Genomic DNA, 24,381 nt, shown 5'->3' with positions numbered 1-24,381 from the left:
CAGTATTGGAGAGAGGTTTGTCAAAGGGGTCGCAACCCGCAGGTTGAGAGCTGCTATTTAGACAAACGGCACAGGTTCAAGGCGTTCAAAGTACCCGGGCTGGTTTGTCTTAAACCCTCCGTACCTTTACCTCCCTCCCATCTATGAAAGAGGTTAATAACCACCTGCCGCACTGGGTTGATTTAAAGGTGGGGTGAGTTCATCTTTGTAAAGCTGTGCTGTGTGACAGGACATGGGGGGGGGGGTTCGAGAGGAGTTTACTCACCTCGGAGAGGCGGCTCACAACAGTTTGGATGCCACCGAAGTCCTGCTTGGTGAACTGCTGAGTTTTATTGCTCTTGCTCACCGGGATATGGGTTACTTACAGAGCAGAAGTGATTTACAGACAGACCACTGAAGCCCATGCAACATGGGTGTCAGCTCACAGATGCTGGGAACACGGGGCGTAACTTGCAGGCCGCTCAGGCTGGAGAGTGTTCGTTCCCGATGATTCATTTGGTCTAAACCTCTCCTAGGCTGCTAGCATGGTCTCTACTTCTTTCAGACAGCTGGGGCTGAGAGCGACTCTAAGCCAGTGGTTCTCAGCCTGTGGATCAAAACCTTTGGGGTTACCTAAGACCATCAGAAAAACACAGAAATTTACAGATCATAACAGTAGCAAAATTAAAGTTATGAGGTAGCAACAAAAATAATTTTGTGGTGGGGGTCACCATAACATGAGGAACTGTGGAGTGGAGAGTCATTAGGAAGACTGAAAAACACTGCTCAAAGCGGTCTTTGTTTGTTCTGGGGAGGGAGGGTCTTAGTGAATCTGGTCAGTTTCAGGGACTTCCTGAAGCTATTTTACTTTCTGTCTTAAGGAGCTTTCCTGCAGGTTGGAGTGGTTGAACCTTGAAGGAAGCTGGACACACAACAGCTGTCATGGTAGTGACACTATTATTATCATTATCATCATTATTATTGGTTACAAGAATAAAATACACAGAACTTTAGAAAGACACTGTTTTAATGGACATGGGCATCATTCAAAGGATTCTTTTGAAAAGGTTGGTAACAAGCTTTGAATATATGATGTAGGGAGTACTTGAGATTTAGGGGGTTTAGGCCATGAGAGGCCTACAAGAACACATAATCCTAGGACTAGGGCCAGATTTGGGGCTCAGCTCAGAGATGGGCCACAGAGGCCATGATTTGGTTGGTATTATAGGCCCTACTTGGGAAGAAACACACCAAAAAAACACAAACAGCAACAACAAAAAACCTCAACTAGTGTCAGGAGATGAGTTACGACCTTCTTAGCCTGAAAGGGGAGCTAGAAAGAGCCTGTTAGGGAGGAAAGGGGCTGTGGGGAAAACAGCCTGGCTTCATGGGGACAGGACAGAGATGGTTGCTGAGGAAAATGACCAAGAATTCTTTGGGAAGCAAAATCAGGGAGGTGAGGCTGAAGATTGAGGAGCCATAACTAGGACTTTGGTAAAACCTTCCTGGAAGAGAAAGCCCTAGGCCCTGACCTGACCCTTCCTGGCATTCCTGGGATGCCCAGGAATCCACTGAGGACCGTGTTAAAATCTTGTTAGGATTCTGATTCCCTGGGACCAGCAAACTGAGGAGGAAGTGAGTTCTTCGACTCCTGTTCCTGCCTGAGATCAGAGGGAACTGGACAATAGGGGTGACTGCCACAGGTTCATCTATGGAGCAAGTGCACGGGAAGGCTTTGTAGCTCAGACTCAAGATGACCTTTTCAAGGTCGTAGTAAATGGGATTCCAGGAGTATCTGAGTGAAAGTCCCAACCTCAGGAGTCCTGAAAGATCAGGGGTGGCCACACAACCCAGTATGCCATCAGAGGGTCGATAGTGGATAAATGTGATACATGAAGAAGTTCAGTGACCCCCAAAATAGGACATGGGCATGGTGTAGAAACTTCACCCCAAGCTGTGCAGGTGTCCAGAGGAGCTTTAGGTTTAAATAGAGCAGGGGCAGGAAGTGCCTATAGTTAAGCAGTCTTACTATAGGTGTGTCCTGATAGATCCTTGTGGCTCGAAGGAGTTATCAATGCCATCACTGGAGGGGGCAGTGTGGTACCCATAAGATGAAGGCTGCTGCCCACAGGCTGGTATAATCGGGCGATCTGTCTGGGAGGCTGCCGTACGCCAAGAATCCAAGGTGAAGACCCAGGGGCACCTTCTCAGGGTCTGGGACAGAGCGCTGTAAAACAGATGTAAGAGGTCTGTTAACTTTTGTGCAACCGACCTTGAGGAAGGACAGACAGCCCAGCTTTCAGAAGCATAGACCAGTGACCACCAAGCTGCAGGCACTTAGGCGGGGGACAGACAACAGATAAAGACACACACACATGTACACACACATGTACACACATATGTACACACGTGAATGAGGGCAACCATGTCATGCTTTTCAGTCTTGTGGGTTCTTGTGAGGAGTTTGTGACTGGATTAGAGGAAGTGGGTGAGAAGAGGACCCTGGATTCAGATTCACTGACTTTCTCTGCCACCTCTCGGGGGCTGCAAAGCAAAGTAGCTGCTTTCTTTGGAGAGGGGATTCGGAGCTGCAGTAGTTAGATCTGGTGAGGCAGAGAACAAGAGCAAGGAAATCCCTAAGGGCCGAGTGCGTTGCTGGAATCTCTAATCCTGGCACTGGAAGAGGCAAAGAGCTGAGGCTGGAGGGTTTGAGGCCAGCCTGAGCTACACAGCGAGTTTTAGGCCAGCCTGAGCTACACAGCGAGTTTTAGGCCAGCCTGAGCTACACAGCGAGTTTTAGGCCAGCCTGAGCTACACAGCGATTTTTAGGCCAGCCTGAGCTACACAGCAAGTTTTAGGCTAGCCTGAGCTACACAGTGAGTTTTAGGCTAGCCTGAACAACAATGTGAGACCCCGTCTCAAAAAAAGAAGAGATGGGGAAGAAAGCTCTTAAAAGACTTTCTCTCAGAATGGAAGAGAGAGGGAATAAGTCCCTCAAGGGCCTGATCATTTGCTAAAAGTCCATCCAAGCATCTTTTCACAAACTGCTTAGGGGAAACCCTGGGAGATTTGAAACTTTCAGGGTTACCCCAACTGAGCTCTTGCCAAGCCGAATGGCTGCCAGAGAAGCAGCTAATAGCCACATGAGCTGCATGTTGTCACTCTAACTTTAGAACGGTTTCCAGGGGTAAATGAGGACAGGCTGGCCAGCGCAGCCACAGAGGGCTGGGTGACAGCTGCAGGAATCTGACAGACACTCAGGGCAGGGCAGCTGGCCATCCTGCATGGAACTGGACACTGGTTCGGTCTGTAGCCTGTTCAAATGCAGGCAAAGCCTGTTTTAAAGTCTCATTATTTCAGATGCCCTTTACCTTGTGTTTTGTTTTGATTTTCTTTTTAATCAGCAGAAGTTTGTAATTTCAGCATTTAGTTATTCCTCCTAAGTGCGGAATGAACAGCCTGACCTGAAAGAGTCTTCAGGGCCTTTGGAAATGTGATGAGGCCTTTTATTCATCTGTGTGAAAGTTAAGCATTCCAAAACTACTGCTAAAATAGGTAGAAATGTGCTCCTCCTCCGGAGAGGCTGCACCAAGCAGCAGGGGTGGGGGGTGGGGGTGGGGGGCGGGTGGGGGGGTGGGGGGGTGGGGGGGTGGGGTGGGGGAGTGGTTTTCCTCTCAGCTGGTGTGGGATGCCTTTCTGTAATTCTGTTTACTGAAGGGGCAGGGTAAACATTCCTCTTGGGACACCAGACTCTGGAATGTTCACATGTGTCTTCTACCTCCTTTCTCATAGCAGCCAAGTTCATGGAGACTCAGGATTGAGACCCAACCTGGAAGATTTCCTTAGCTCCTCTTAGGCCCCAGCCAACTTACTAAGGGGTCCTGTTAGCTGCCACCTCTAAAGCACCTGAGAACTTAGCCTTCTTCTCACTCTGGCTCAAGCCCTTTCTTCCTTGCTGTTCTAGAAGCTGCTGCTCTACGCTCCCCTTACCCCAGCAGCACCGTCTTTCTCCACATGTAAAATAAAACCTACCAACAGTAACAAGACGGCAAGGCCAGAGACGCAGCTGCCCACTGCCTGGTGGCCTGAGAAATCCCTGTAATCTTTGAGGCCAGCTGGTCCAGGAGAACCAGATCCTTGGCTTGGACAGAGAAGAATTTCAAGGTGAGCCAGTCTGAAGTGAGTTGGGGTTTACTGAAAGACTTTTTTCCCCAAGTATTTGCCTTTTATTTTATCTGTATGTGCGTTGTGCACCGTGTATGTGCAGGAACCCAGAGAAGCTAAAAGATTCCCGGAGCTGGAGTTACAGGGTCATGAGCTATCGCAGTGCTGGAAGCAAACCTGGGTCCTCTGCAAGGGCGCTGGTTGCTCTTCACTGCTAAGTCATCTCTCCAAACCCCTTAAAAATATTTAGTACAGATTTTAAGCATGGGGATTAGGAGAAAGAAAGAAGCCCTGGGAAGAAAGCTGTCAGAGCATGGGTGTGGGTTCTCTGGGACACTATAAAGGATGTGGGTGAGTGTCTTAGTCAGGGTTTCTATTCCTGCACACACATCATGACCAAGAAGCAAGTTGTGGAGGAAAGGGTTTATTCAGCTCACACTTCCATATCGCTATTTTAGGAAACTTCTACAGTAGGACTTCAAACGGCCCTCAGTATTCTTTCCCCTCCCCCTCTCCCTAGTTCTTTAATCCCCCTTTCTTGTTTTCCCCTTTGCCTCTTTACAACAATATTACTCTACTTCACTGGGGAGCATCTTTCTCCTGTATCCCTCACTTGGTACCTAAGCTGTGGTTATTTGGATTCTACAAATATTTAGGATTTACTGTCCACATATGAGAAAATATGCAATTTTTGTCTTCCTGGGTCTGGATTACCTCACTCGATTTTTCTCCCATTCCTTCCATTTACCTATACATTTCATAATTCTATTTTTCTTGACTGATAGATTCTGCTCTCTCTCTCTTCTTCTGTCTCGTCAGAAATCCGCCGTCCATGGATGTGTTGATGAAGAAAGGGCTGGTCTTCAGTCTCTTTGATGAGTGGGTCTGTTTTTATCTCGCCAGCTCCGTTGCCCCGAGTGGACTCTGGGATGTGACGGACATCGTTCCACGTCACTGAGGAGTGCTTACTTATCCCGGGTTTGTGTTGAACCTCTCGGCTGCCTCTGACAGGACGGTCATGTTTACTGTGCGGCTCCCACTGGCCCACGAGCATGACGGAGGCTCCTACCCTCCCGTGTCGTCTTCAGTGTCTTTCACTTGCTTGGTTAGAGTTATCTCAAGATTTTTTTTTTTTTTTTTTTTTTTTTTTTGAGGCTATTGTGATAAAGGTGTTGTTTCCTAGTTTCTTTACATATGCTTGTGGTTTATATAAGAAGGCTATTTAATGACTCAGTTTTATTTAATGTGAATTAATTTTGTGTCCTGCTACTCTGATGCAAAAGTTTATTAGCTTAAAAGTTTCCTCAGGAAAAAAGAAAAAAGAAAACAGAAAAAAAAAGTTTCCTGGTGTGTTAGGGTCTTTTACTATGTATAAAATCCTGTCGTCTGAAAAGAAATGATTTGACTTTTTGATCTCCTTCCGCCATCTGACTGCTCTGGCTAAGACTTCAAGTGCTGTGTTTGTTGGCATTCTGTAAACCCCACCCCTCAGTTACCTAGTAACAGCCAGGTATATCCTACCCCTCAATTACCCAGCAGTGGCCAGGTATGCTCCGCCCCAGTGACCTGACACTATAAAAGGAGCTGCTTGACCCCTCCTCTCTCTCTTGGCCTCTCTTGCTCTTGTGCTCTTGCAGCCTTGCTCTCCCACTCCTACCCCTTTCCCTTCCCCCTCTCTCCCACGTGCTCATGGCCGGCCTCTACTTCTCTACTCTCTACTTCTCTCTCTCTCTCTCTCTCTCTCTCTCTCTCTCTCTCTCTCTCTCTCTCTCTCTCTGTCTCTACCACCCTCTTAACTCTCCCATGACCTGAATAAACTCTATTCCATACTATACTGTTGTGTGGCTGGTCCCTCAGGGAAGGGATTCCCAACATGGACCCCCCAGAGGCATCTCCCTTGCCCTCAGGCCTCGCCGCACCTCCATGGGCCATATGCCCCCCACTCTCTTCATCCTTCCCCTAACATTGGTGCCATGACTCGGATCGTTATCCTTTCACAACATTGGTGCCCTGTGACTCTTCCTTTCAGTGACTTTTCCTTTCATTGGTGCCCGTCATCTTTTCCTTACAATGTTGAATAGCTGGGAAGAGATGGTAAGCCTTGTTTGTTCCTAATTCTAGTAGGAACACTTTGATATTTCCCTCCATTTAAAAAACGATATTATCCGTGGGCTTGCTGTAAATTACTTTTATTATGTCTCCCTAATCTCTTTAGGGCTTTTATTATTAAGGGGTGTTGGATTTTTGACACCGGCCTTTCCTACATCTAATGAGATGTTGTGTTATTGTTTTCCTGTTTGTAGGGTAGGCTATGTTTACTGACTTTATCAGTTGAACCATCCCTGTATCTCTGGGATAAAGCCTAGATGATCATGGTGGATAATTGTTTTGTTGTAATCTTGGAATCTGTTTGCAAGGATCTTGTTGAGAATATTTGCATCTATGTGTTCATAAGGAATATTGGTCTATAAGTTTCTTTTTGTTGTTGGGGTCGTGGTGTGGCTTGAGTATTGATAATTGTAGCTTCGAGGACAAAAGGAATCGGAAAATGCTCCTTCAGTTGTATTTTGCAGAATAATTATGAGGAGTATCAGTGTTAATCCTTGGAAGGTCTAGAATGCTCTGAATCTGTCTGGCCCTGGTTTGGTTCTTGTTTTGCTTGGGAGCTTCATCGCTGTCTCGGTTTCACTCATGGTCTATGTGGATTTTTCGTTTGGATTTTCTAACTTGGTGGAGTACAGCCGAACAGGGGCTTCCCACAGACTGCAGAGGGTGTTCTTTCAATTCTCACCTTTTCATAATTTCCTGTTTTCCTGAATTGCTTCACTTTGGAGAATTGGTTGTGGGCTCTGTTTCCGGTTGCTAAGTATGAACTTCCCCCCATTATTAATCCGTAGAGCTCCTCACTCGCCAGATGTTTAACAAGGGCCTGCCTTTTGCCCAGGTCCATGAGACACAGGTTGAGGTTCCCCTGCAGAGATTACATAGCGGAGACTATAATGGTCCACGGGGTGTCAGGTAAATGGCACTGCCACTTGGAACATTTCCTCCATGAAGCAGGGTGGAGACCGGCAGCATCACATGGCACGAGGCGGTGGCAAGCTGGGCCCCAGACAGAGACGGTCTCTGTAGACCTGGGTGCTTCTTTTGAAGCATTTCTTCCTTAAAAAGAGGTTTCCAAAAGCAGACCCGAGCTACAGCTGCAGAAAGCATGCTTTCTCCTTCCAAATTTAAGATGAAAACCATGAATAATTCTGAGGATTGCTTCCATATTGAAACTGACTTGTTAAATGCTATTTCTTAAGAATTTAGGTGTAAGGTGTCCCAAAACGTCACAGAGGTCTCATTAAGATCAGGAAGTGGGTTAGTCTGAGGCAGGGAAACATCTGGCCTGTGACTTTTCCTAATCTGTGAAGTTTGTGTCCCCAAAGGTGGGATGCTTGTGGCTAACTGGGGGGGAGGGGGGAGGCTGTGTTGTGTGGCAGGGTGGCTTCACAGTCACCGTTGTTTAGAGACTGGGTCCCAACCCTGACTCTCCATCCATCACGACTAAATGGAGAAGAGCTGGTACAAGCCGCAGTGCTAGCCGGACACAGGAGGCCAGGACTTCGCACAAACGGGAAGCTGTTAGGAGGTCACTCCTGAGATGCCTGTCGGGTCCGAATGCCCTTCCATCTAGGAGAGGACCAGCAGCAAGCAATTGGGAGGGCCAGGTCACGCCTATGCTGTAACTAAGAACTTCCTCTTTGAAAAATACCAGGAATCGGAAGATCTTGTGTTTCTCTCATACTGTAGTTTGGTAACAGACTTCTCGGTGGGGCTTAAGTTTCTCTTGAGGAGTTAAGTAGAGCTGGTGGGTGCCAAGGTGACAGGAAACCCCAAGGCTAGGCGAGAGCCCAGCCCGAAGTTTCAGGAAGGCCCCTGAGATCCACATACTCATGCTGATTTCTTTACTTTCCGGCCCAGTGAAATGCAAACTTAGAATCTTTTGAGGATAATTGGCGTCATTTAAAAATCTCTATTTCCAGGTCTCACTGCAGGTCTTCTGACTTCAAGTTCTGGGGAATTCTGTCTACATAGAATAGTGAAAAGCATACCTTGTCTGGATAGTCTTCTGGGCTTGGTGCAAAATGGAGGACTCCCTTCACTAGCAGGGCTCCCCCTTTTCTGACCTTAGCTCCCATGTACCTCTGCCTTCAGAATGTCACATAGCCATAGATCACAGGTTCAACTTCCTTTCTCCTGATAAAAACCTGTTCAGCTAGCACCTGGGGTTCCTGGAATGCCTCCCTATGCTAATGAGGTATCTCAGTCCCTAAAGCCTTCAGTCAATGACATTGACTGATTCTTTACCCCCAGCCCCTAAACTATGTGATCCTTGAATAACCCCAGGTAAAGCTGATCTGTCTCCTAGAAGCTGGTCCTGGTGTCCATATGAACTCACAGGGCTTCTGACCCCCACCCCTGTCATCTCTTCATTTGTCCTCACTGACAGGTATCCTCTGAAGGTCACTGTGTCTGTGAGTGTGCCTGTGTGTATGTGGAGGCTGGAGGTTGACTTGGTGTAGCTTTCTTGATCACTCGCCACCATGTGAACTGTTGACTCAAAGTGAAACTCTACTTAAAAGGGGACAAGAGAGTTTATTCCAGAGCTAGAGAGGAGTGACCCCAAATTCAGTTCTCAATGTGGTAACAGTTTGAAATGCTAATTAGGTGGTTATAGCACAGCAGGGAAACTCTCAGGCATAGCTTCAGGTTCGGCTGGTTATGAGCTTAGTCTTTTGGTTGGTGGCAAGTAGAGCTTGATAACTCTCTGCAGGGTCTTATGTTTTAGGATGTTAGATGGCAACCGGGCCCAGGTGGGTAGTAATGGCAGTCACAGTGATGAAGGTGACCAAGGAAGCTGTTCCTAAGCTCCAGATGATGTGCTTATATTAACATAGTAATTTCCCATTTTACTGAGAAAGGCTTCCTAGGATCTGGTGTGGATGAGTGGTAAGTTCAGGAGGGAGGAAGAAACAGTAAAATTAACAAGGAAGAAACTTCCGGATCATATCATTAAAACCTGTTAGCCTTTATAATCCAGGTCAATTTTCTTTTCTTTTTGCATTTTGAAATCTTAATTAAAAAGGGGTAGATCTGTGTACATGGGTATTCCTGGGCTGCCTCACTGCGTTGATACTTATGTAGACATCAGGGTAAGTATGTCAGTAAGCTTCTGCAATAGTCTCTGCCTTCTGGAAGTTTACAGTGTATCATTGTTACCTGTGCTGTGGACTGTGGGACAGGCAGGGCTCAGCTTGTTCTTGTTCAGGACTTGTCAGGACTACACCCAGCCCTGGGCATTCTGGTTCTTTCCCCGGCTTATGCTGCTTTTTCCTGTTTCTTCTCCCAGGTTCTGAGTATCCCTCTTACGCCTGCTGTCAGACGCTGCCCACACAGCAGTTCATCATTTTGACTTTCATATCATTGCCACATTACTGAGTTTTAAGAGGCTCAATCGATGCTTTATTCTCAGCATTGATTATCAGGGAGCTGCTCTCATGACTATTAGTCATTTATATTTTCATGTACTTTTTGTGACTGTTCAGGTCACACTACCACTGAGCCACACCTCATTCCGTCATCATGTTGTTATTTGGTTTTGTTTTGTTTTGAGACTTTGGAACTCACTATGTAGAACAGGCAAGGAGAACTGCTCCAAACTGCGGGATTAAGGCCTACACCACGACACCTCGTTGTCAGCAGAGTATGGCACAGATTTGTGTGGGTCTAGGACAAGCTTTCATTTGCACTGACATTCTTGGTGCTGTAGAAAAGAACCTGTCTGTTACAAGGTACTTGATTATTGTACATAGAAAACCTAATTGTTAGCAAAACGGCAGAGCCTTGGTAGATGTTGCCTTTATCAAATGCACTTAGGTGTGTCCTGTAGAGAAACAGCTTGGGTGTGCCTCTAAAAGCCTCCACAGATCGGGAATGCTAAAGAATGGAACTTTCCTGCCTAGTTTAAGGCAAGTTGCTTGAGGGCCTTTTCTCTAGGACCAGAGTGTGGCCTTGAGCTACTCTACCACAAGGGTGAACTTTTACTCCTACCCAGACTTGTCTTGGAGCCTCCACCATTAGGATAGTGTGGCTTAGCCTGCCAAGGGTATAGGGGGGGTGCTAGAGGCTAGGGACTTCTTTTTCTAGTGATTAAACCAAAGCTAGGGCTTCCCCCCCCCCCCTTATGGAAGGAGCTTCCAATAAGAGACAGGGATCACCTTTCAGTTTGTAGTAACAATGGGGTGCTGGCAGGGCACAGGTAAAACAAACCTAGGAAAGGGATCGAAGAGTCCTGTTTGGAGGAGCTCAAGAGAAAGGTAGAATGACACAGAATGACATAGAATGACACAGAAGTTTCTAAAGAGCTGTCAGTTTAGTTGTAGGATCAGGCTTGTAAATAGATATTGTGTATATAGTTTAGAAAATGAAGCTAGGGGCTGGAGAGATTGCTCAGTGGTTAGAGCACTGACTGCTCTTCCAGAGGTCCTGAGTTCAATTCCCAGCAACCACATGGTGGCTCACAATCATCTGTAATGGGATCTGATGTCCTGTCTGGTGTATGAAGACAGCTACAGTGTACTTTTATATAATAAATAAATCTTAAAAAACAAAATGAAGGTACCTCACTGAATGAAGCTAGCAGGTGACCCCCACCCCCAGTTTACACCACCTGTGTCTTTATTAGTATACATATTAAATAATTTAAAGGGTTACACGTGTCCTTGGAATGTGATGCCACCCTCTGGAGTCTTATCTTTCCACTTTGTAGAAAACCTGTTCACTTAAAGGATAAGGATCTTGATCCCCCTGTATATGTTCATGTGAGGACTAAATTAGAAATTATAGGGGTTGTTCTTAGAAATGGTGTAGCCAGGACCACATGCAATGTGGAGAGAGGAGGAAGGGGGGGCTTTTCATTGACTCTGAAACCGGCTTTCCCCAAATTTGCTCTTCTAAAGGCCCAGACCTTCTCACGTGGGAGTGGACGTGTGCCTCCAGCACACTCGCCCTGCATTTACCTCGGGCTTCCAAGTTTGGATAGGAACCATCTTTTCCATCCTCTGTAAACAAGGTCTCCGCATAGGAGGTGGAAATCAGGATAGTCAGGGCAGCTGCGGGCGAGTTCTCGCCTCTGAAGGGAGCCGCAGGAGCGCCTTTCGGTATCGGGTCCTCTGGGTCCTGAGAAGCAGGCAAAGTGGTGTGAAGGTTTGGGCTGTGTTGTTGTTCCCGAAAAACACAAGGAACAACAACGACAACAATACCATGATCCAAACCCATCTGTCAGCGTCCCAGGAGCGCCTGGCGGCCCGGGCGGTGCGCATGCGCAGGGCGGTGGGGCGCGGAGGGCGTGGTCACCGTGTCCATTTTGCACCAGCGCAGCCGCCACAGTTGGCAGAGGTGAGCTGCTCCGGGTAGGGGCCGGGCGGCCGGGAGTCCCTGCCCGGTGCCTGCGGCCGGGGGACACCGGCGTGGGCGGTGACGCTGCTGGGAAGGTCCGCGCGCTGCTGGGGAGGCGCCCTGGCCCGGAGAGCCGAGAGAGCAGATTTGTGTGTGTAACACTCTTTCTCCTTTCTCTACAGCCGTCTCAGGTCTTACAGTCAAAACGTGGGGGGAAGAAGCCCGGCTTGCTTCAGAGAAACAGTAAGCTTGCCAAAAGCACACGGTTGCTGAGGACAAAGGTAAATGGTGGTATTTTCCTTTATGTTCTGGTCTTTATGAAGGGGAGAAATGCTCGATTTTGTTAGTCCTAGGACCATTCCAGATGGAACTACCTTCAGTAATTGGTGGCCTTTGTTCTTTTCATATTTCAAAATTCAGAATCCATGCTTGCCATTCATTTCTTTGGTAATTACTATATATACTAGCAGCATATCTTCCTTGTGGTTTGCCTTGGTTGTTCAGCTTCTGGGGCTGTGGAACAGACAGGGGTTTCCTGCAGCTCTCTAGACGTTTGCATGAGGAACACTTTTAAAACAATGTCAGTATATAGGCATTCTCTGTGCTAGGACTCAATGGGGCTATTAACCAATTGTTTTTCATTGAATTTCTTTTGAAGTGGTTTGGTGATGGGAAAGAACCCAGGACACCTTGAAGTATGTTAGCCTGTTCTTACCCCAGGACTACACACACCTCTGTCCTACTTAATGCTAAGCATCAGTTTCACACAGCCCAGAATTACCTGAAAGCATTCTGAACTGAGTGATTGTTTTTCAGGTTTGTCTATGGATATGCCTTAGTTTACACAGGAGGGCACGTGGGCAGCTCTCTCCCTAGGCTGATGAACCTGGGCTCCGAGGGAAAGCAGTGAGCAGTCCACATTCATGATGGTGTCTGCTGCACTTTCTGCCTGTGAGTGGGTTCCATGGTGCAAGGCATTGTGGGGCATAGTAAACAGTTTTGTCTTGAGTTCCTGCCTTGACTTACCTCAGTGATGGGTTGTAACCTGCAAGTGTCAGTTGATTTTGGTCAGTGTTTTACCAAACCCACAGAAAGTAAGAGGCCCAGGCCCAGAAGACCCGTGTCTTCAGCTTCTTCTCTTCCTGGGACTGACACGGAGCTGTTCTTTTCAGTGGTGCACTTGTCCTTTGGTTCTGGAAATTTCACACTAGGCAAGTGCTTTGCAGTGAGCTGCAATCTCAGCCCTGCACTATGCACATGTGAAAGGGCACCTGACCCGCCCACTGACCTGCTTCTGTGCTTCTGGTATCCTGGTTGCATTTATTTTCAAGGAATATACCGATAATACTGTAAGATCCCCATCTTATAGAAGATAAAACAGATATTTGTGAAAACCATAGTTGTAAAAGAGGTTTTTAGTAAACTTTGTGAATAAAAGTGCTGATTATTCTCCACCACTGTGTTCCTGGCGATCTATCCCAGGCCTTCAACATGCTGAGTACACCTGGCATTGATTATATTCTCAGCTCCAGACAAAAGGACAGATAAATAACAAGAAAGCACATCCCTAAGGTGGGTTTCCTGTGTTTGAAGAGTAGGTACTGATATGGAAAATGGCTGTTTGTAAAGTAAGTAAAGAAGGCAGTAAGACCCCATGTTTTTAGTAGGAAACAAAGGCTGTACAGCCGGTCAGGGGGAAGAGGAGGCAAAAAGGACTTTGGGGAAAATGGAGGAGAACACAGTAAGAGGATACAATTTTTTTTTTAAGAGTTATTTATTTATTATATGTAAGCACACTGTCGCTGTCTTCAGACACACCAGACGAGGGCATCAGACCCCATTACAGATGGTTGTGAGCCACCATATGGGTGCTGGGGATTGAACTCAGGACCTCTAGAAGAGCAGTCAGTGCTCTAACCGCTGAGCCATCTCTCCAGCCAGAGGTTACAAGTTTTAAGGCAGTGAAAGGAGAAGTGAAAAAGAAAATGGAAAACATACAATGGCCATTCAAAGCTACGTTCATGGAGTTTCTGTTTGTTTCTTGTTTTGTTTTAAGAGACCAGGTTTCAATATGTAGCCCAGGCTATTTTCAAACTCCGCTCTTCTTGCCTTAGCTTCCCAAGTGCTTGGATGCAGGCTCACACATCCATGTCCATTTACTCTAAGTAGAAATTAATCTTCCCGTTAAATGTCTATTGGGGGGGTGTGAGGTGGTTTGGGGTGTAAGTGCTTGCTGCCCAGTGTGGCTGCCTGAATTCAGTCCCTGGAGTCCTTGGGGTGGGAGAACTGATTCCAGTAAGTTACCGTCCCTCTCTGTGTGTGTCTGTATAAAAAATAACGTAGATGTAAAAAAAAAAATGCAGCAAAACCATTTATTAGAAACAAAAAGAGCTATTAGATCATATTGTGTTTGGGGATTTGTTTTTCAGTCCTAGGACACTGAATTTAGGGCTTTGAGCATGTTAAGCAAGTGCTTAACCACTGAGCCACAGTCCTACATCCTGGGAATTTTCATTTTAAGGCATTTTTGTTTGGGATTTAGGAAATTCAAAACAGCGTTTAAATATCAGTCAGGAGCGGATCTTGGAAAATAACTAAGTTAAGTACTTGGCTTGTAAGACTAAAGGACTGAGTTAAATCTTCAGAACCCACTGATAAACAAAGCCATGTGTGGTGCTGGGTAGTTGTAATCCTAGGACAGAGACAGGTGACTGTCCAGCCAGTCTAGTACTTTGCAAGCTCTAGGCCAGTGTGAGATTCTGCCCCACAAATCACCAAAAGCTCCCAAACAAAAACACCCAAAACTAAGACAGTAATGCTAAAACTGCCCAAACTCTCTAAGTCATGGAAAACCTACTAACCTGAGAGCCACCAGCCTTACATTGGAATAGTGCTTACAATGAAAGCTATTTTTTAAAGGATTTTTTTTTTTTTTTTTTTTTTTAGTACAGAATAGAGTTTATTCAGGTCATGGGAGAGTTAAGAGGGTGGTAGAGGCAGAGAGACAGACAGACAGAGAGAGAGAGAGAGAGAGAGAGAGAGAAGTAGAAGAGTAGAGGCCTGCCATGAGCACGTGGGAGAGGGGGAAGGGAAAGGGAAGAGGAGGGGTAGGGGTAGGAGAGCAAGGCTGCAAGAGCACAAGGGCAAGAGAGAGAGGAGGGGCAAGCAGCTCCTTTTATAGTGTCAGGTCACTGGGGCGGAGCATACCTGGCTACTGCTGGGTAATTGAGGGGTGGGATATACCTGGCTGTTGCTAGGTAACTGAGGGGTGGGGTTTACAGAATCCCAACATTCCCCCATTTTTGTTTAATTAAAAAAGAAAAATTAGAGGCGATGGTGGACCAGGAATAGGGTTGTTGTGATCTCTTAACTGCTTCATACTTGTTTGGGGCAATGTTTTTAGAGAGGCCAGAAAAGTGGGGGGGTAGGGATGTTTGTCCAGTCTTAAGAGTTGGCTGTTTCCTTGTTGTCCAGGGTCTGTGGAACCATCTGAGGATAGGTCAGAAGTAACAGGTCCAGTGGAAGCATCTGTGTCTGAGAGAGAAGGCTGAAGCATCTGTAGGTTGCTTCTCTGGCGCTGTTCTAGATGTAATGAGCGCCTGGACTTGACAAGATGCTGGAACACACATATGTATACATTATAGGTAGAAATTAAGTACATTTGGTTTGGAAGAAAGAAAGATTTTCCAGGAGCAGTCCTAATGCTGCCATTCCTCCCTTTTCTTATTATAAAAAGGAGAAAAAAGGGAGGGCGAGGCCAATGGTGAAAGGGGAATAGGGGTGTCGAGTCTCATTGGCTACTTCCTGCTGTCTTGGAGCGTCATTGGGGGTGCAGCTGGTTTTCACCATCGGGATCCACCTGGCAAATGTTCACATCAGGCTCCTCTGTGGACAGTGGCTGGTAATCCTGTAACAGGAACTAATTAATAAGTTGGTTAGAAAGTTTCTGTGTCTATCATTGAGGTAGACAGAGGATTGATAAGATTTGGAGCAAATTACTACAGAATGTGTCCCGGTATCTTAGAACAGTTTGCCATGCCATGAAGAGGGATAGAGGAAAGGTGTGGAGTAATGGCAATGTCTTAGGGCAGCTGAATGTTGATAGTACTTACTGGGGACCCTGATTGGTTTTTACAGTAGAGCTTACCAACAACTTCTGTCTCCCACCTGGGATCTCATGGATCTTGTATGTGGAAAAAGAGCTGTAGGTATCTGGAGAATCACCTTAAAAGGGTCCTGGTAGGGTCTAATAATTGGATGACAACAGGAGAATGATGTTTAGCAACAGACTCGGGGGTCTACCTGAGAAGCTGGTAAAGGAAACATGTTTGTGTTAGTAGGTTGACTAGATAGAAGAAGCAGAGGGGTTGCTAGCGAGCTTGGGTTCAGGCAAATGGAGGGGGGGAAGCAAAGGAAATAGAGGCTCCCAACTTAGCTAGAAGATCTCTTTCCCAATAAGGGGACAGGACATGTTGGCACTACCAAAAAGGAATGACTGAGAGGTACACCCCTAAAAATGTAAGTAAGTGCTGGAATCTGGTGAGGAAGGTAAGGTGTCCTCTTACCCAACAATAGGAAAATGGGAGGGAGAAGTAGGTCCCCAAAACTCTGTCAGGACCGAGTAAGTGGCCCCAGTGTCCAAGAGGAAGGAGATGGGCTGCTCACATACCATGATAGCTACCCGTGGCTTCCTGTTTGTGATGGCAGTGGTCAGGTCAAGGGAGCCTGGGCCTCTTCAGTTATCCATAGCCAAGCCTGGAAGGCTGGAGGGTTATTTGGGCGTGATGTCTCTCTGTCCTGCATGACACAGGGCAATTGACGGCCCAATGTTCCTCTGGATCGCACTTAGGACATGGCCCCTTGGCTTGTGAGTTGCTGGAGCAAGCTTTTACCCAATGACCTATTGACCACATCTGCAGCAGGGGCCCGGTGGTGTAGCAGTGGCTAGGGCTGGTCGGGAAGCCTTTGCCAGCATATGGTATTTGTGAGCCTTTTTACCTTTCCCATGGTCCACTTTAAAGGCCAGCACCAAGACTTCTGCCTGTGGAGTTAGGGTTCCCCTCTCTAGCTTTTAAGCTAGTCTCTTATGTCGGGGTAGCTCTGGGAAAAGAAATAGGTCATTAGAAGTTGTTTACCTTTTGGGTTTTCAGGATCTAAGTTAGTGTCTGTTTGATGGATCTCGTCTGCATGCATTTTTTTCTGCTCCCAAACTCGCTGGCTTTCCTCAGGAAGTAAATTATTAGTGAGACTCATAGTAAAGCATGGAACATCAGACTATAAGATTGCGGCGTAGAAGAGGACAGATAGGGAGGAAAGGGGCACCGGCAGCAGTTCTTGAGGCCGGGTGGCGTGTCCACGTCTGGCTGTGGAGGGGAGTTTTGAAAAGCTTAGAGTAGCATGAGTAGAAGCTGAGGTAGAGGTTTGGATTTTGCGGCAGAGAGAGGATGGCTTATTGGCTGGGTCGAGAGCTGTGGTGTCGTCTGCCTCATTGCTAAAAGGAGGTGGGTGGGGCTACAAGAAGAACACAGAGAAGGATTAGAGCGGAGATAGATAAATGCCTGTACACAGGGAACATCTTTCCATTTACCAGATCGTTGGCAGTATGAGTGAAGGTCTCATAAAATTAAGAGTCTAGGGTGCCATTTTGAGTCATTATCTAGTGGATACTGAGTCCAAACATTGTTGTAGAGGTGTATCAATTTAGATGTCTTTAGCTGAGGTGTCAGTGTTAGAGATTTGAAAATTTCCAGGAGACATCCCAGTGGGGAGCCTGGTGACTTGTTTTGAGACATTGAGTTGTCCTTTGGGAAGAAGGGACAGGGAGGGGCTATGGAGCTTACAGGCAGCAGGGCAAGGCTAGTAGTTCCCGCCAGGGGGCGCGCCACGCTGCCCCCTCGGTGGGCGGGGCAGTGCCTGTGCTGCCGCCATGGTGGGGGACCATGTGTGTGATCTGCTAGGCAGGCGGCTGCTTACTAGGAGGCCTGCTTTCATGGTTTCCCTAGGGACTGCCAGCAGGGCCAGGGTCCCTGCAGAAACCCAAATCGCCACCATCCTCAGAGGCCCTGGGAGTAGTTAGAGCCTGGGGCACTCGGCCGGCCCTTGGCTCCTGCAGGCGCCGTGTCCCAGACCAGATGCCTGCCCCATTGGTTCGCGGTGACAGAAAGAGTCTGGGACAGAGATGGGGATGGAGAAAGCACACGTGGGATGGGAACAGCTAGGTCTAGCAAACAGTCCCAAGCGGAGGCTAGGGGTGGGGCCAGACCTTCACACAGAACAGATAGCTAGGGAGGGAGTGCAGTTTATTGGTTTCTGATCACTGTAAATTAAACTAAAGCATCCCAGGAAATAGGGAGAAAGGCGGTGAAGACTAGCCCATGGGTGAGGTTAGGGTTAGCTGCCATGGGGGCGCTAAACTCAGAGGCTCTGCTCCATGGAGGCGGCCCATGGGTGAGAGTCAGCAATGGGGCTAAATCGGAGGCGGTGCTCCAGAATGAGATCCAGGCCCAGCCTGGGTCTAGTAAAAGGAGGAGGGGGTCCCAAGGGAAAAAGTCCTAGAATGGGGGTCAGTAAAAGCATCTGTCCTCAGGGGTAGCTCAGGAACACTTCCCTGGGACCTCGTGGATGCTTACTCTGACCGAAGTGGGGAGGGAGCTTACCGGGTCTTGAGCTAGTGAGCGTCGGGATGCGAACCTGCATTTTCTTGAGTCCTGTGGCACCAATCCAAGGTTGTTAAAAGTCACAGAATGAAAGGAAAGAGAGATCTGGTCGTGAGGAAATCTAATCTCCTCACACGGGGCACCAATGTTTTGAAAAGATGATGATCTGAGTCAAGGCACCAATGTTAGGGGAAGGATGAAGAGAGTGGGGGGCATATGGCCCATGGAGGTGTGGCAAGGCCTGGGGGCAAGGGAGATACCTCTGGGGGGTCCATGTTGGGACCAGCCACACAACGGTATAGTACAGAATAGAGTCTATTCAGGTCATGGGAGAGTTAAGAGGGTGGTAGAGGCAGAGAGAGAGAGTAGAGGAGTAGAGGCTGGCCATGAGCACGTGGGAGAGGGGGAAAGAGAAGAGGAGGGGTGGGGTGGGAGAGCAAGGCTGCAAGAGCACAAGGGGAAGAGCAGGGTTTTCTAATAATTATGTCTGTGTGGGTGAGTGCTGTTGCCCGTGGACACCAGGAGTGACAGCTGCTCCTGGAGCTGGAGGTGTGAGCTGATGCCCTCTGTGAGAGTTGTACCGCCAGCTGTTGTCGGCTCTTCTGCCTCACGCGTACGTTCAAAACAAAGGCCGTGGGTCAGACACAGTGACACTCAACTTTAATCCCAATGAGAGGATCTCTGAGTTCAAGGCCATCCTGGTCTCCAGAACAGCTGGTACCACATAGAGACCTTTAACAAAATAATAAAAAACCAAAATATAAAATTAAAAAATATATAAAGAAGTCACATTTCAATTCACTAGCTAATTTTATTTCCCCCCCAAAGATTTATTTATTTTATATATATGATGAGTACACCGTCACTGTCTTCAGACACATCAGAAGAGGGCATCAGATCCCACTTCAGATGGTTGTGAGCCACCATGTGATTGCTGGGAACTGAACTCAGGACTCCGGAAGAGCAGTCAGTGCTCCTAACCGCTGAGTCATCTCTCCAGCCCTAATCTTACTTTCAGGTAACACTGTATACCATTTAGTGTGAGATTCCCCTAACACATGTTAGCTCCTGACTCTCCCTGGACATGCAGGTGCGCACCGCTAGCCCAGCATTCAGTAGCCTAAAGCAATAGGACCTCTTTGAGTACCACACTGCATAATACGACCCTGCCTCCCTCTCTACCAAGTGCAAAAAGTCAAGCTGGGTGGTGGTGTGATACGCGCCTTTAGTCTCAGCACTAGGGAGGCAGAGGCAGGTTGATCTTTCAGTTTGAGGCTAGCCTGGTTTCCGGAGTGAGTTCCAGGATATCCAGGGCTACATAGAAAAGCCCTGTCTCAAGAAAACAAACAGAAAACTCCAGCATAGCTGAGTTAGCAAGAGATCCTACTGCAAAGGTGGAGGAGGATTGAGGAGAGACACCCAATGCCGACCTTGGCCCTCTGCAGGCATGTGTGTACCTGCACACGCAGACCCACGGAGAGAATTACTGTGAGCATGTGCACAGCTCTGTGATGTACTCTGCTCAGCTTGAGCTCGGCTGGATTTCATCCCTGACTCCAACTCCCAGGTTACTGTCTAATGGCCAGTGGAGTACCAAGTATTCCATCCTAGTTTGCGGTTTTGGTAATATTTATGTATCCCTAAGTAGACTGAATAAAGAAATACTGTACTGATTTTAGTTCTAGGCCTTAGGGGTTAAGATACATTAGCAAATTTGGATTGAGTACTATATATATTATATTATATGTACTATATTAGAAATGAAATCTGAGGTCTTTAAAACATGTTAACTCATTTAAACCAACACTGATAGAAATCATTGTATCCAAAAGATAATTTAGTAAAAATCTCCCCTCCTTTGTGAGGTATCTTTCTGTCTTTGGGGGAGACTCGGGGATGCTGCACTGGTGATTAGCCTAGGGCCTTGGACATGCCAAGTGTGCTTTCTAACAGCCTTTGAGCAATATTCCCAGCCCTGGGTATTTGTTTTATTGAAAGTGACTGTTCTAATCATTTTGATTGACACACACAAGGAAAATCTGGTGTTACACAGATTTGTAGTCAATACAGGGAGTAGTGTTTTAATATTTGTTGTTGTTCAATACTTTAACCAAATCTCAGCAGATGGCATTTGTCATACTTACTGTAAGCCTGCTCATCTCTGCTACTTCTTTTTTTTTATTTCTGCATTATTGGGAATTGAACTCAGGACCCTGGCAAGAACTCTACCACTGACCCACACTCTAACCCTTTCTTACAAGTTTTCTCTCTCTATATGATTTATAATATTGTTAGAGACCTCCAAAGATTGACATATTTTATTTTATAATAGTCCACAATAGCCTTCACATTTAATAACTTTACCATTTATCAGTCTTTAATGGGAAGATTAAAAGTACAAAAATACACATTTTAACATAAACCCATCTTTCCCCTCTTCATTGCCAAGAAGCCTGTGTTTCTAGAAGTAGTAATTTCATTTTACTAATTTTCAAGATGTCCATCAGCTATCTGAATCTCCGTATTGCTGGCTTCCATTGTTTTCCTAAAAACAGCAGCTGTGTCAGCTGGTAGCTGAGTCACATGACCAACCACACCCACTGGCCACACGAGTCCTCTTGTGTGTGGTTCTTGTCTCACATTGAAAGACATGTATACAAGAGGTGGGGTTTGATGAATTGAGTAATTTTTTTGCAACTTCATCAAGCTTTTGTTTCTAGGCTGGGTAGGAACTCGCTTGGAAGCCTTGCTGGCCATGAGCTGTTAGTTCTTCCTGTCTTTCTGAGTATGAGGATTATTATACGTGTGTGCTGTAATCAGCCTGGCTAAGAACACTTCTGGTTGGAAGGCTCCTCCCCTTCTGTTTGTATGTTCCGGAAGAACTCTGAGTAGTGCCCAGCTTGGTGCTTCTTACAGACTTGCTTGAGTCCTGGTCCAGGAGTGCCTGCCCACCCCCTGTTGCTTTGACCCTGGTGGTGCAGACGGCAGTCGGTGTAGCACATCTGTATGAGAACGCTTTTGGCTTCACCAGTTCCTAAAGGAGGGACACAGAGGTTTCTGCCCTTCAGAACTAATGTTGTAGTGTAGAGTATAGAGGATGAGTTTGATAAAAACAACCAATAAAAATAAAAATTCTCCCAGACAACCACATCAAAACTCCACATCCTTTAATTCTCTAGTCAAGGTTGGACTCCAGCTCTTGTGCTTTTTACACTGTGAACCAAAGTGGTCAAGGAAGCTCCTTTCCACCCTCTAATCTGCCTACAAGTCCTTTAATGAAGAACTTTGATGGGAGTCCTGGGAGGACCTTGAACTAGTGGATGTGGATAAATTGTAACCTTGTCTTTGAGACAGAAAGCTACCCCAGTTCCCCAGTAAGAGTGGGAATAGAGTGCACGCTTGCGTTTATATGTGCCTTCTGTCTTTAATAGCACGCCATTGCGTCTTTGTGGGCCAAAGGAAAGTGCTTCTGTAACAGACAGTGAGCCTTTGTTCTGACTTCTGCTAGTCAGCTCTGTTTTCAAACAATGTTGGGTCCTGTTGGCTCCATTTGCAGTTGTCCCAGTCCTACCCCGGCTCAGCGAAGGCTGTTGTTGGGAGGCTTTCACAAAGGCCTTGTGTGCAGAAGTGTTCTTGTCCCAGGAGTTAAATGCTTTGGTATTCATGCCTTTGTCCCTTTCTCTGTGGTAGGATGTGATGGAGCTGCTTGAAGAAGACCTCACATGCCCAATTTGTTGCAGTTTGTTTGATGATCCCCGGGTGTTGCCCTGCTCACACAACTTCTGCAAAAAATGCTTAGAAGGGCTCTTAGAGGGGAATGTGCGGAATTCATTGTGGAGACCATCTCCGTTCAAGTGTCCGACCTGCCGTAAGGAAGCTTCAGCTGCCGGAGTTAATAGTCTGCAGGTCAATTACTCCCTAAAGGGCATCGTGGAGAAGTACAACAAAATCAAGGTCTCTCCCAGAATGCCAGTGTGCAAAGGACATTTGGGGCAGCCTCTCAACATTTTCTGTGTGACTGACATGCAGCTGATTTGTGGGATCTGTGCTACGTGTGGTGATCACACCAAGCATGTCTTCTCTTCCATTGAAGATGCCTACACTCAGGAAAGGGATGCCTTTGAGTCCCTCTTTCAGAGTTTTGAGACTTGGCGCCGGGGAGATGCTCTCTCCCGCTTGGACACTTTGGAAACAAACAAGAGGAAATCCCTACAGTTACTCACTAAAGATTCAGATAAAGTAAAGGAGTTTTTTGAGAAGTTACAACACACACTGGATCAAAAGAAGAATGAAATCCTGTCTGACTTTGAAACTATGAAGCTGGCGGTCATGCAGACCTATGACCCCGAGATAAACAAACTCAACACCATTTTACAGGAGCAGCGCATGGCCTTTAACATCGCTGAGGCTTTCAAGGATGTCTCAGAACCTATTATATTTTTGCAACAAATGCAGGAGTTCAGGGAGAAAATCAAAGTGATCAAGGAAACCCCTCTGCCACCCTCTAATTTGCCCACAAGCCCTATAATGAAGAACTTTGATACCAGTCAGTGGGAGGACATTAAACTAGTGGATGTGGATAAACTCTCTTTGCCTCAAGACACAGGCGTGTTCACTAGCAAGATTTCCTGGTACCCCTATCTGCTGCTCATGGTGGTAGTTCTGCTGGGTCTCCTTATATTCTTTGGCCCCACTGTGTTCCTGGAATGGTCTCCACTTGATGAATTAGCAACGTGGAAAGACTGTCTGTCAAGCTTCAGTTCTTACCTGACTAAATCAGCTGATTTTGTAGAACAGTCTGTTTTTTACTGGGAACAGATGACAGATGGGCTTTTCATTTTTAGTGAAAGAGTAAAAAATGTTAGCTTGGGGGCTCTGAACAATGTGGCAGAATTTATATGCAAATATAAAGTAATATAAAGTCTGTCAATTATACAGTTCTAGAGAACACAGGAATAATTCAGATTTGATCAAGATTCCAGTCTGTTTCTTTCTAAAGTATTTAGTAATGTCTTTTACATGTGATTCAAATATCAGCATAAAGATTGATGTTTAGTACTCCTAAGCCTTCTCTTCTTTCTTAAAGTGTTTAAAAATTACTGTTCCTCTACATTGGTTGAGTTTGTGCTGTGATATGTGGTGTATCAGTATCTCATTGGTGATCTAAGTGTGGAACTTTGAGATCAGCAAGAGAATGAGGTGGGAGCACAGATGGAACAGCTCTGTGAGTCTGTGAGTGAGTGCACGTGAGCTAACACTGCATCCATGCTGCAGGTAATGCAGTCATCAAGCATACTGAAAGCTGAGCTGTTTTTGTGACTGCAAAGTCTAAAGACTATAAAACATTGCATTCCCAAGTTTGTTTTGGGAGGAGTAAGTGCCTCCTTTCTCATAACAGTCTCTCCTGTGTCTTCCACTCCTGTTTTGACAAGCCTGATCTAGTACTCCTTCCTCAAGCCTCACAAGTCTGGGAATCCCAGTGACCTTTGTTCTTGTGATGCATGTGGAAAGGGCAGGACCTGGGAAAGCCACCTTCTAACTGGTGCCTAATGTGGTTGTGTTGCAAAGTGTCACTTGCCTGCAGTCTCAGGTATAGTAAGACTATCCTGACAATACATATTCATAAAGGAGGCAATGTTAGCCACTAGGTGAAGGCTGATGCTATCCTCTCTCCTTATAAGAGAGAACGATGCTCACAGGACAGAAGTGCTTACTCTTCTTGCTTAGAAGTGAAATGAAAACAAAAGAACCCATCCTTGACTGCTTTTAGTCAGCTTTATTTTGTCATTAAAAAATAGGCTCTTAAAAGCCCAGTCTTCACCTCATCCTTTGATTTTGGTTGAGAAGATGATCATGATGATCAGAGATGATGTGAGAAAAGGTGGCCCAGAAAGTGTCTTCCCTACCAACCAGCCATGAGATGGTCAGGTGAGCTGAAGGTGAAGTAAAGGCTGATCATTCTATCATAAGTCATGATCATTTTGTATTGGCCACAGGGGCTGGGTAAATGTCTGAACAGAAGAGTGGTCTTCTGTTCTCTGATGACACTGAAATACAGATTTATGTTAGGGTTTTAATGGAGAATGATTGAAAATGATTCTTCAGTGCTGGAGACAGAGCTGAAGGGCTTGCACACAGG

At 46.5% G+C, this 24,381-nt stretch overlaps 2 protein-coding genes across 3 annotated transcripts; one reads left to right on the top strand and one right to left on the bottom strand.

Annotated features, from left to right (window-relative positions):
* Nucleotides 1–473: 473 nt before the first annotated feature.
* LOC308428458 (uncharacterized protein) lies at nucleotides 474–11,485 on the bottom strand. 2 transcript variants are annotated; one of them, XM_080926911.1, is made up of 4 exons: nucleotides 11,451–11,485; nucleotides 11,208–11,367; nucleotides 2,009–2,206; nucleotides 474–612 (listed from the first exon to the last, which is right to left on the bottom strand). In XM_080926911.1, coding segments are annotated over exons 1-4 (375 nt in total). In that variant the 5' UTR covers nucleotides 11,467–11,485; the 3' UTR covers nucleotides 474–611. The 2 variants fall into 2 exon arrangements, with proteins under 2 accessions (XP_080783037.1, XP_080783036.1); XM_080926910.1 differs by lacking the exon at nucleotides 474–612 and having other exon boundaries at nucleotides 1,221–2,206.
* Nucleotides 11,486–11,596: 111 nt separating this feature from the next.
* TRIM13 (tripartite motif containing 13) lies at nucleotides 11,597–23,266 on the top strand. The gene is made up of 3 exons (XM_080926068.1): nucleotides 11,597–11,681; nucleotides 11,769–11,867; nucleotides 21,933–23,266. The coding sequence occupies exon 3, from the start codon at nucleotides 21,939–21,941 to the stop codon at nucleotides 23,160–23,162; it is 1,224 nt and encodes a 407-aa protein (XP_080782194.1). The 5' UTR covers nucleotides 11,597–11,681; nucleotides 11,769–11,867; nucleotides 21,933–21,938; the 3' UTR covers nucleotides 23,163–23,266.
* Nucleotides 23,267–24,381: the final 1,115 nt, after the last annotated feature.

This window comes from Micromys minutus (genome assembly GCF_963924665.1).
Source record: "Micromys minutus genome assembly, chromosome: 12".
Lineage (NCBI taxonomy): Eukaryota > Metazoa > Chordata > Mammalia > Rodentia > Muridae > Micromys > Micromys minutus.
This window is presented reverse-complemented; position numbering and strand designations above follow the sequence as displayed.

Bases quoted from the DNA above. Each gene is read 5' to 3' on its own strand.
- LOC308428458 (XM_080926911.1), bottom strand. The intron at 2,207-11,207 runs GTAAATGCAGGG...TCTGTTTTACAG, and splicing joins TCCAAACTTGGAAGCCCGAG to CGCTCTGTCCCAGACCCTGA.
- TRIM13 (XM_080926068.1), top strand. From the start codon at position 21,939: ATGGAGCTGCTTGAAGAAGACCTCACATGCCCAATTTGTTGCAGTTTG.